Here is a 13,376-nt window from a genome sequence, read left to right as displayed (position 1 = left end):
ATTTTATACACATATTGGTTGGTGTGGGTACCGCGGTAGCTGTTCACCTGACAAAAATCGTTTTTTTTCCAACTCAGTTCCTTTTCATTCTACGCGTAATTTATTTCCCCCGGCGCGCGTCGTTGTCGAGTCCCGAGCACGTGTGTGACGTTTACATAATATTATATATACCTATGTAGTAACGCGGGTTTATAAACGACATATACATGTGTTGTATGCTTTATACTAATTATTATATTATTATTATCTTCACGCGAATTAAATTCCAAACGTTCCCCGCCACGTCCATGTCCTGACGTGTTGTTCCGTTTTTTTTATAAACGCCGTACCCGAACTCCTCCATCCTTCCAAAGCTTTTGGTTTCAACGTCATCGTTATGTATCGTATGCCGTTTTGTATGCATCGCAGATTGCTAACACCTTGTGCGTCTATAGAACCGAGTAAAAAAGTTATGTTAGATTGTATTTTTTATTACGCTTTAATTTTAATTACACATTTTATGTCTTCGGTAATCATACAAATGTAATATGTAATCATATAACTCATAACTAATAAATATTAACTCTATTTAAACCTATTAAAGCACGCCCCGAATGACTAAACATTTCAATATAATACAACAAATACATATCTGCACTATCTGCAGGCTAAAATTGTAATGAAAATTTCAGTTTTAAACAGAGAAATAATTTTACCACATGACCTATGCCTATTATTATCTATATATACTGACGGAGAATATAAAAACCGCAGTAAAAATTCTAAAAAATTTAAAATCGTTTTGCTTTTTTCCAAGAATTTCTATAAAATACTTGTAAATAATAAATGCATGTATAATGATGTCCAACTTTCCACTTATAAATAGTATTTTAATCATAGTGATCAACTACAATGTTTAAGATTAATATAAACCCAACTTGATATTATATAATGTGATTATTCAAGAAATGTATAAAAACTATACCTAATCAGTGCCAATTGCAACATTTTGTTAATCGATGCAATCTATATTCTCTGGGATAACATTACACATTTATATCAAACTACTAAATGATCCCGCAAAGCTAAATCTGACTTCGAACTTGTTTCCAGCACACTATTATCGCGTGTACCTACCTATCTCTGTAAATACATGGTTCAGCGTTCAAAGTCTGAAGAAAAACTATATATAAAAAAAACCGTACACCCTACTTAATGTAGAAATATAGAATTACCTATAAACCTATATATATTTAGGTAATATAAAGAAGCTTTACAGTTTAGAGGTACCCCGTCCCCTTCCAGCCATACTATAACAAGTGAAAAACCGTGGCGTTATAGTTGTATAATATTTTGGTGATCGAAATTCGACACTTACTGATCGTCCTGTTTATATTTTTGTTCACATAAACTGTCTATTTTATCGTTTAAAGTCGTATTATCGATCTACTGGCCATTTCAACACTAAACGTATTAAGTACCATAGTTCGACTGTCACGCGAGAATAATTATAATATTATCATGTCTATAAATATATATATATATGTATAATGACAAAGGTTTTTGATGTATTTTTTTCCCATTACAGATCACGAAATTGAAAATCGATAGCAACCCATTCGCCAAAGGATTCCGTGATTCTTCGCGACTAGGAGAACTCGAAAGGTGAGTGGTCGATTTTTTATACACAGTTGTCTATACAGCAGTGCAATAATGAAGAAAGTATGAAAGTCATAGGGTTAAAAACGTCGGAACTTTGTACCTACACGAATTCGTGCAACGTTTATAACGTTTTTTTCTTACACAGAGTCCATATTATACGAATATCATGAGTACTAGTTTGAAACCAGTAATTTATTCACATCGTCCTTCCTCTAAAAATTAAAAATTGAGTACCCACTGCTGTTGTTTACGATGTTTGTTTTTATACTCGATATTTTTTGAATTTATTCTTGTAGCAACTTTGATATAATATATAGTTTAAACAATGGTTGTGACTATTCGCCAATAGTGTGCCCTGCAGCTAAAAACCTTACGCGGAAATAACGCATAGGACACCGATTAAAGCGATTTTTGTATACAAAGTCAAAATTGAAAATATTTAGGTACAGAGTACGAAAATATTCATTCTAATTAGTATATAGTTAGTGGTGCTTCAATAATAATATATAGTTGAACTTTGTACAAAATATTATGTTGTATGCATTCTGCGAAATGTACAATTACTTGACTCTGTGTAATATATATATATAGTATATTTAAATATATATAATAAGGTGTAGGTAACGAGCGCCGCCGTGCAAAGTATTTCGTTGTTAAAAAATAAAATAAAAAAAAACGATAATTATTTCTCGCGCTTACAACATCGCGTTTTTGTTTCATACCATTATATTACATATATATATATATATATATATAACATGCAGTAATATATATATATAAATAGGTACTGAAACTGTTATTTTCTCCGTATGCGTATAATATTGTTTTTTTTTATGTTTCGACACCTCCTACTCGATATATAACCACCGGCGGCGGAAAAGAGCCGGTCACAAAAGAAAAGAAAAAGTAACACACACACACACACACACACACACATTTACGTATAATATAATATACAGTCCCCTTAAACCTATCATTTTGACACGTTGTTATATGGCAAATTTACGCACGGGTGATGTATATAGAATCGGGTTTCCAGTCGTGCCACAAAATTACAGGGCACGGTATCGCCGCGATGTATTTTACACGCGATTCCGTTTACACCTATATATATACATAGTATAACATATTAGGTACCTACACATTATACGCGTTGCACTGTACACCAGGTATCCGCACACACACACTCACACACGCACACACACACATATACATGTTCGCTTTGAGGTGTAGCGCGTTAATATATATACGTGTATATATGAATTTAGGTAGGAACTTGTGTGCGTGTATATTAAATACTGCCACTCGCCATACAAGTGGTGCAGTGGTGGGTAAAATCGGAAAAGCCCCGCCCGGTCGTGTCCGCCGAATTTAACCCGACCACGTTTGTGTTAGATCGAGTTGTTTTGTTATTATTTTATTACTATTATCAAAGTACATTGGCGCTTTTTATATACCATAATATTATAAAATAATATGGTACACAGCCGTCTCTTTTCATTTTTATCGCCCACGCAATATTGTGTAGGTATCGTATAAATATATATAATTTACCTACCGATAAAGTCACACTCGGGTATTCTCTCGTGCAGAGTGCGTTATAATATGTACGACGTACACGTATAATAATTAATATGTATGTATCAATTATTAAAGTCTGTCAAAACCGAACGCGTGAACGTGGTATAATTTCTCTGACAAAAATAATATTATTTGAAAAAAAAACAAAACCATTGCGTGTTTCGCCTCGAGCTGTGTAACGACAGACACACGATCGTGTACGCGTAATATTATACATTGTGTGGTGCCATTCATGTCGAATCGTTACAGTAGGTAATATGTACTGTCGAAGTTATTGACTTCCCTTTTTTTTCCCCTGGATTGTTTCCCATATAAATATAGAGTAATAATAATAATATAGTGCCGCCAACACACGAGGCATACCACGATTAGCGATTGACGAGCGTGAGCCCTGCGTGCATATTATATTATATTCGATTTTTCAATCATTATTATTTAATATTCGATACGGTTTATGGACAGGGCCCGTTCCGCCGAACACACTACATAGGTACCTACAACTACAGTGCTGTCAGACAATACAGGCGTATTTTGCTTAATTTTGTGGTCGAAATTTACCCAAAATTGTGAATATTTTCGATTCAAACTATCACACAACTATTATTGTTCGAGTTTTTAGAATTGATGTTAATAAATTAACATTCGCATCAATAACATACATTTTTGTCTTTCGATCTCGACGATTTCTATTGCAAATTCGTAAAATATAAAAAGTAACATGATGATGGGTGATTAATGATTATACTACAAGAAGTAAAACGAAAACCTGGTGGGGTGATAAAAAATGTTGTGCCTAAAATATAATAAAATAAACTTACAGAGTATATGTGCAAGGTTAAAACAGAAACCCATTAATTATGTTTTATTGAAAATAAAAACCAAATACTTGTGATAAGAAAATAACAAGATATTTACAATCAATTGACCAATCTTCTAAAAAAAAAAAACATTTATAAATTTTAAATGAGATCTAGTTGAATTTACAAATTCAAAAATATATTTTACGCAACACGTTGAGTTATATATTATTTGTTGCCATATTATCACTATTATATAATATGATACTATCATTACTATTCTAATGATCGCAAAATTATATAAAAATATTATGCAACAATTACAGATTTAAAAATTATATCTGCACATCCTTTCATCTCGCAAATGACGTATCTGCTTCTATAATATCGTACCTATAACACAACTACACTTAATATATATGACATCTATACTATATAATATATTATACATTTACGCATACGCCTATAATAACTTGTATACCTATGTACACACGAAGCTAATGCGTGGTATACCACAGGTTCGTTTTATTCTTATAAGCCAATCGCTGTGGTATATAAATGTGTTTCGACCACGTGCTCATTTATCCAGTGCAGGCGTCAGAAAAAAACCATAAACCATAGACACCATACTGTTTGATAATAACGTTTTAATAGTATAATGATGCTGCGCCCCGCAAATACATACGTAGTCTTAGATAGACATAAGATATTTAATATCGAAATGTTGTGCACCGGTCTAAAAGGTTACGCGTCGCTATATATGTTTTATATAAACCGTCATATATATATATATATATATCTACGTCCTGATGGGATGATGATTGTTTCACAGGCCTACCGTTATCGTATTTTAACCCTGCGGTAGGTACTCGCTGTATAATAGATATGGGTTCGTCCATTAGGATGGTACACTCGACGCATTTAACCCTCTTAGACGTTTTCGGGACCGTAGGGCCATGTGCCATATGCCCATATTATATTATGCGCTTTGAACACAACTGCACATAATATTTCATCGCATTATATTATATCGTTACAGAACCGCGTCCGCAGAGGTCGATATTTATCAACGTGCGACGCGTTTGAACTGTGTATAAAAAGCCTTTTTTATCGAAGCAATTTTATATTCATATAGGCACTGGTGTGTCACAAAATAATCCCTTTAAATTTGCTGCAGTTTTTATACGCCCGTTGTGATAACGACATGTTTTGTGGTCATAAAACATTAGGAACTTATATGGTAGAAGTTAAATAATGGAGATCGTATCGTTTACAGTGAAGCGTATGCAGTGCGACCAAACTTGGCCTCGTATGCCGCCACTGCTACAACCGATTTCGTTTACCCATCAAAATAGGCACTGCAGCTCATCATTTTAAAATTAATTCGATTGGAATAAAAACCACATCTTTTTTACCATTTTACTTTCATCGCGTCAGTGACCACCGCAGCTGATGCTTCAAGTATATACGTAATAGATACGACGTCTTTATTATTATTTTTTAATATGGCATATAATATACTTAAGTAGGTATATTCCAGGTAATGCGCCTAGTTGACTGTCGGTCGGGTTAAAACTCCGTGAGCGCCGGGTGATGGTTTCCACGATAATTCTGTGTACTGCTCCGAAACGAAAATCATTAAAAAGAGATTATACATGGGCGCGCGACCGCCAGTCATCGTGGAAATGTCGTCAGTGTTGCGCGTCGGAAACGACGACGAGGAAAAACCACACATAATAATAATATAGTCGCGCAACTATATTCTTAATAGAATTATATTGTTATTATTTTCTTCTTTTTTTACGCTCCGTTTCGACCGCTCACGGGAAGTCACCTGTATGTATACCTAACCTATACCTGTGTACCTTATAGTGCCGTTTGTATACCTATGTATATATAATTATTGCAGTAATGCGTGCTCTAAAATGTAAGCAGGTGCAAGAAAGTCGAAAAAAATTAACGTTGGTAACAGTCAACACCGCTTCGAAATAATAATAATAAGAGTAACAACAATAATTAATAATCACATAAGTACGCACATAATCACAATATTCCATACGATCGCAGTGATGGATTATCTTTTGTTCACGTTCCAAGTGAGAGACTATATTGCAATATATTTTCTTATGCTATATAGAAACGTATTATATATTGTATTATTATATATATGTCTAGGAATTTACCAAGTGTAAACACCAAAATACCATCTAAATAAATAAGTTCGAACGCAAGCTAAACAATAAGTTTTGATTAAAAACAATGGTCATGATTCATGGATATGTTCATTAATTTTGCAAAAACGAAAAACCTTATAGGTACAACTGTCATAATATAGATTTGACATAAATCGTTCTCTCTTCTGGGCTGTATTTTATTGATTATATTTCCTATTGGTCTTAATCGACAGTGCAGAGGTGCGCAATACGAGAGCTAAATAGGAACCTGCAGTACAATTAATTTTGAGGACGTCGGTGATTTATAATATAAAATACCATGTTTCTGAAGACATCTAAGGGTTATAATATAAAATTCGATACATTTCGAAAAAAAACCATCATCCCTACATACACACACACGATGACTATACAATTATTTTATTACTACTATATTATAACGATATGATACTTATGTAGTAGGAGCTAGGCGAAGGCTAAGCGATTCGACCTCAATACGTGATAATATATTACACGCGCTGTTTCGACACGTCGATAACAATAATTTATCATACTATTATTTAGGTGTACCTTCTCGAGCGCGTACTGCACAGTGCACACACCGAAAAGTTGAAATCATATTATTATACACATTATAACAACACGACAGTGGTTGTATCGTATACAATGCACATAATATGATGTATACCCATACGGTACCTATATAACATGATATATCGTTTAATATTATCATTATACCCGTAGAAGCAGTGTACCCACCTATATAATATATAATATATTATTATTGTACATGTATAAATGATACCGCTGCCGTTCGACTTAATATGTGCACGTACAATATAAAATAGATAGGTAGGTATAAAGAAATCGTAAAATTGCCAAGGACAAAACGTCGTTTAAATAATTGAATTATTACCACTCGTCCGGCTCGTGCGAACGTTATTATTACTTGTAATAATATTATACCGGCTGCCTACTGGGTTTTGCGTTCTGCTTTCCTACATAGGTACTAAATTAATATCGTCCGTCAAAACGGCGAAATTTCCAAATATTATATAGCCGTAGTACTGCAGTTGTAGTAGTCGTCGTTACACAGCAAGTGTACAACGCCGACGTAAGGTCGGAATTCTGGATTCTACTGATTTTAATTTATGGGGTCTGGCAGATATAAATTGTATCTATTATATAGCTACCTACGGACGACGTCAAATATTTGAGTTCGTTGAAAGGTGACTATAAATCCTAAAACTAATCAAAAAGGCCAACTCACGTGTTGGGTTGGCTAATTCTCTCCTTATAGTCTGCATAGTGTCCATCACGAACCTCGCCAAGTCCGCCAATACGAACGCTCTTTCGTTTTTTTTTGAGCCACCTGTAGTTGTATTATTATTGCAAGCAGTCGCGCGACGGTCTCACAAAACCATGCTGCAGATATGGTTCCAAGTGCATGATAATATTTTGATATTATTAACATTGTATGTAATATTAATTATACAATTATTATATTATAGGTGGTCGTAACGCATCAAATACAGCAAATTTTGTTTTTAAATTGTATAATCTAAATACATAAAAATAGTAACAAAACAATAACGCGTACCATCGTCCATCACATACATTTAACTTGGCGTTTACATACGCAGCTATAAATTGATGTTTATTTTTTACAAGATCCTTTGCAGATCGATTGTCTGTTGCAGCGTTTGTGTGTGGGGAGGGGGAGGGTGACCAATCGAGATTGGTCAAATTCGTGTTTCTCATTTTAACGACGAAATACACACGTGGTTTTTAATTGTTTTTAGCGATAAAAACAAACATGTTTTGAACGAGCAATACGCCAACCTTGAGACAAACCACAGGAAAATACCTATAATACCCAATAACAACCACACCTACGGTGTATAAGATTAAGATATAGGTACCTCATGGCGCATACCTACATATACCATCTTATTGTCTCGTACAAATAAAAAATAACAACGATTTCATAATAAATAAATAAAAATGCGAAATATAAACCCAATAAATGACCAACATAATTATATTATGTTGGCATGTGGTTTCCAGTGTAAACGATCCGAATGTGATTGATTCGTTTTGTCATGATTATTGTGTTTTCATTAAAACTATATTTATTTATTTAATAATATTATGACATTAAGAGAATCGAGTGATTTAATAAATCCAATAACCATACAAGTCTATGATAATTTTTGAACTGAGCACTTGAAATTTGTGCTCAATCGTATACCTATTGCAGCTGCAGCTGCTGCATGCGGGAGTCGTCGTCCGTTTTATCGCTTCTCGTCGTCGCGATCGGCCACGCGGGGGATACGATTCATTTCATTATAAAACATAGGTATTATTCGTCCGTAATGATATATATACATATATATATATATATTTTTTATTACCTCCGTGCGCATATCGATACCAATACCTTAACCTGTACAATATAACATAATAACAGTAGGCGGTAGGTAGGTATATACCTACTGTATAAGTATGTACCTACCGCATACCATAAACGCTTATAAAAACGATTACGTCCGCATATTATATATTATATTATGCCCGGTGTGTATACGTTTTAATAATAATAATCGAATAATTATTATTATTTATTATGTTTTACGGTGAAACCCTTTCCTTTCCTTCGGTGCCCGCGATCCTGGAGACCTCCGTCTTGTGAACATATGCAAATTGAAAATATCCCGTCACAGAGGAATACCATATTATTATACATAACCTTACCTTTATAATAGTCTTCAAGTCTGAATTTACACTGTTCTACCGAAGTCGGATGTGTGTCATTGCCCTGGAATTTCAGTCGTATGATGCTATATTGTCGGGATGGAGGTTAAAGTTTTTTCTATAAAGCTTTTTACTCGTTAACGATTATTACAATATTATTATAATGAAGTGTGCTGTTTCTCAATTATTCCGTGAACCAACTGTCATCTGTCTTAATGGTCTGGGGGATGTTTTACTTTATAGCTTTATTACTAATATTTAGTCATAGGTACTCACAGTTTATCGTGTTAACAACACTTTTAACCGTATTAATAACGTATGGCCCTATAGTTATGTTTCCGGAAAACATGTGTTAAATAAAAACAACTGTTCATGTAAAAATTTAAACAAGCTGCAGGTATAACATCCGATATTATGACGTGTAAAATAGTTTCAGGTGATAATCAAAAACATTTTTATTTAAATTTAACTATTGTCCTATTTTTCGTTGAAAACTGTTCTTTTATTTCATTGTTAGGCAGTCAATAATTTTTGCTATTATATTCATACGGAGTGTGCGTTAAATCTGTTTTTATGCGTTTAAATTTACATAGAGAGAACTCTGATTTCGAGTAGCCGAGCTAATAATATGTATGAAGAGGGCCACTTTCGTATATGCCCAAAAGTTATGGCTCTAAATTAACGGATTAAAAGTATAATTTCAAAATCTATTATATACAACATACATTTATATAGAGTATAGACAAAATATAATTTTTCCATTTTTTCCGATACAGATGCTATTGACCGTTTTGAGATACATTTAAAAATCAAGAAATAATGACTAACCTAAATGGGAAATGGGAATCAATAAAAATATTAATATTATGCTGGCCCTCCCCTCCTGCATGGTGGGATTTCCGCCTAGGAGTTAATTGTCTTCGTGCTATACGCCAATTAATACGTAAATGCGTCGAAGTAGCTAATTAAATAAGACAGTGTGGAAACCGCTATATGCCCCGACCGCCCCTCAACAAGCCTATGATCGAGAATTTCTTCGGTAGTCGGCGAGCGTATGTTTTTCAAAGCGGTTTATTTTTTCAAAATTTAGCCGGAGGCCGCAGGCGGCGGTCGGTTTGATTATGCGCACTGTGGGCGTTAACTGTGCGGAGGAGAGGAAAAAAATTGTGAGAACGGTGCGCATCATCGCGGAGTGTTAATAATAATTAATCGACGGACCTATTGTTTCGGATGTCCGAGCCGCCGCCGATCGGTATCACGAGCGGTGGTGGGGGCGAAATTGTTATTATATTATGTTATTAAAACCGGTAATTTGACCGCGGCAAACGGAAAATCGCCGTCGGCTTCTAATTATTATTATCGTGTATAATTTTTCGTGTTTTTTCTCTCCACATATAACAATATTTATAATCTTCTCTCACTCTCTGTACACTTCTGCCACGGGAATATTATTATTAATATTATTATTATCGTGTAATGTTTAACACGTCCAACGCGTAAATTATACACACAAAAACCTATGTAGACGCATCGTATACGACGACGACACGTCGTCGGCTGGAAATTTCTTCGCACCTCTCTGCCGACACGTATAATAATAATAATATTTTAATAACACGCCGGCCGCAACGCAAACCGAGCGTTTGACGTTATATTATTATTATTATATTTTTCGTTTTTTTATTATTATTAATATTTTTTTTATTATTATTAAGCTCCCGCGGGCCGCCGGCGGCGCAGCTTGTGAATGTGTGTGTGACGAAATCCATCGGCACGTTGTTATAACAACCGCTAATGGATCATGACCGGCCTCGGTTTTCACGCGCCTCCGCCGCGACCGGTTCGGCTCGGCGGCGGCGCGCGCGTCGTATTAATAATAATAAATTACAATAATACGTGGCCTATTTACGCCCGCGAGGGGCGCGACGAATTTTTTTTCAAACCGTTTGACGAACGGACCGCGTTTCATATGCCTGATATATAATATAATATATTTCTGTGGCGGCGGTGCGACACCGTAATTTTAGTCCGATCCGCAGACGCTTTCACCCCGAATTTTCTTTAAATCGTTCGACCGGTGGACCCTTAATCCATAGGTACTATTTTGGCGAGGGCGCTGGGGACTTGACAAATATATATCGGGCGAAGATGGCAGAATTCAGATATACTCTACTGCGTCCAAGTATAAACTGTATAACCCGCGATTGAATGTAAAATAATAACGTGTAAATGTATTTAAATGAAATATAATACAAATAAAATATTGTTTAATGGTTTTACACGCATTCGGTACAGAACATACCAATAATTCACAAACTGTTGTCAGTGTTATAAAATTAGTAGTACCTATATAGCAATATAAATATAAATATAGTAGTCGATAAATAAAAGTATAATGCTTGACAACGTTAGATCATTAAAAATGCATTTTTATGCAGCAAAGTATTACAGATTTACAATTAGTAACGACATCATAATAATATCATGTATCATATAGTTATATATGTCTATACTATAATGGTAGATATAGTCAAATAAGTAAAAGAAATAAATTGTAATATAAATTGTATTTTTATATACATGTATATAAAAATACATAAGACGTGGCAGCATGTTTATTTGTATATTATTTAATATTCACCGAAAATAGTATATTTTCTATGTACTTTTTACGGGCCACAATCGTGGTTAAAAAAAAAGAAAAAGAGTCACGTTGACTTAAACTTTTATTATACGAAATGTATTTCATTTATCTCAGTATGGAGTGTCCAAGAATCACCCTGCAAATGTTCACGGCCCTTCATTTTTTACATATAATTCGTAACTATATAATATAATCTTATTCGCAATTCGGAACTCGAAGCTTTCATTAATTTTCTTATCGAGCCATTAGTAGTTTGAAATGAGTCCCGAAAGAGGGAATGCTTACAATAATATTGATATACACGGGATTCGTGGCGCCACGATATCAGCACCATCGCAGACGGCGTCTTCCGGCGGATTTGTAACCCGACAATATATACATTGTCATGTATCTGCACGTGTTGTTATCGGTTCGGCAACGATAAAGTCGACAAATTGACACGTGCCGCCTAGCCCGACACCCCGTTATAGGACGACGATAAATAATTGACACACACTATGAGACAACGCCGAACGGGGCTTATCCGCCTGACCTTGCGTAGATGTATAACAATAATGAGCCACCCTCTCGCAACGAGACACAAGCCTAATAATAATATGTCTGTGATATTTTAATAATGATGTGTGTGCACCACCGTCCCGGTGCGGTGTTCGACGATATTTTTACACCAAGGGTGCATTGATCGCGATGACGCCCTACACGCCTCCCGCAAATCCGTTTGTGGAGTAGGTACTTACTGCATATTCTTCATAACGGCCAACCCCCTTTGCGTCTTCTCTATCCAAGTCCTGTATATAATATAGGTGATTTTGTGTGTGTGTGTGTGTGTGTGTGTGTGTGTGTGTGTGTGAGTGTATTGCACCGCACGTGCCCCGGATTTCGTCTGCAATTTTTTCGCAACGAAGTAGAGTGTAAGTTTGCCGTCGCAAGTTGAGTTGTACCTACCTAAAATGACGATCCAATAACAAATGCTTAAAGTTTATTCCAACAATATATTTTGTCAAATATACGCCCTCCAATGCCCTATTTCAATTGATGATACATTATGTCTCAACTTTTTATTAATTCATATGAAGAATACTGTACAAGTAGATATTCTCGCCAGCAATAATGTAATATACCTGTATAGTCTTGTGTTATAAATCAATCGAATTTGACCACATACAAGTGGATCATCAGGATCGTTCATTTTAAGGCACCATATGACATGAAATTAGAGATAACACTTTGAACTAGCGAGATGATAAGTTTTTGTGTGATTTAAATATATCTTATGTATTATAATATGGTAGCTGCTAATAACACGATAAGCAAACAACGAAACACTTGAATGTCACAATGAATAACGTGACAAGTTTATAATAATCACACATTATGTTAATTTCGTTTTGCAGAGACCCGGTGGACTTGATGTTCCTGGAACACCAGTACAACCAGCACTTGCTCAGCCGGGCAGCTACACCCATGTTCTGGCCGTCGTCCCAGGACGGCGGCGTCCACCCCGGACAGCAGTCGGCAATGGAACAGCACCACCAGCACCAGCTGAACCAGCAACAGCATCAGCTGCAGCAGCAGCACCACCTCCACCACCAACAGCAGCAGCAGCATCAGCAGCAGCAACAGCAACAGCAGGATCAGAGCAACGGCGGTGGAAATTCGGGATTCATGTTGGCCGCCGCGGCCGCTGCCCGTGCTCAGTTTCACATGTTGAACAACGCGGCAGCTGCGGCCGCAGCGTCCGGTGGTGGCAGAACCCAGTCCGGCGGTGACGGTAGCGGTGGCGCC

General features: G+C 35.7%; 1 protein-coding gene across 1 annotated transcript in view; it reads left to right on the top strand.

The window, feature by feature from the left end:
- The window catches only part of LOC100167857 (T-box transcription factor TBX20), a 67,636-nt gene that overhangs the window by 47,651 nt on the left and 6,609 nt on the right, over nucleotides 1-13,376 (top strand). The window contains exons 5-6 of the mRNA XM_001943301.5: nucleotides 1,568-1,644; nucleotides 12,986-13,373. Coding sequence (XP_001943336.2) covers nucleotides 1,568-1,644; nucleotides 12,986-13,373 — 465 coding nt within the window. The remainder of the gene's footprint in view (nucleotides 1-1,567; nucleotides 1,645-12,985; nucleotides 13,374-13,376) is intronic.

This window comes from Acyrthosiphon pisum, chromosome X, assembly GCF_005508785.2.
Source record: "Acyrthosiphon pisum isolate AL4f chromosome X, pea_aphid_22Mar2018_4r6ur, whole genome shotgun sequence".
NCBI lineage: Eukaryota > Metazoa > Arthropoda > Insecta > Hemiptera > Aphididae > Acyrthosiphon > Acyrthosiphon pisum.
This window is presented reverse-complemented; position numbering and strand designations above follow the sequence as displayed.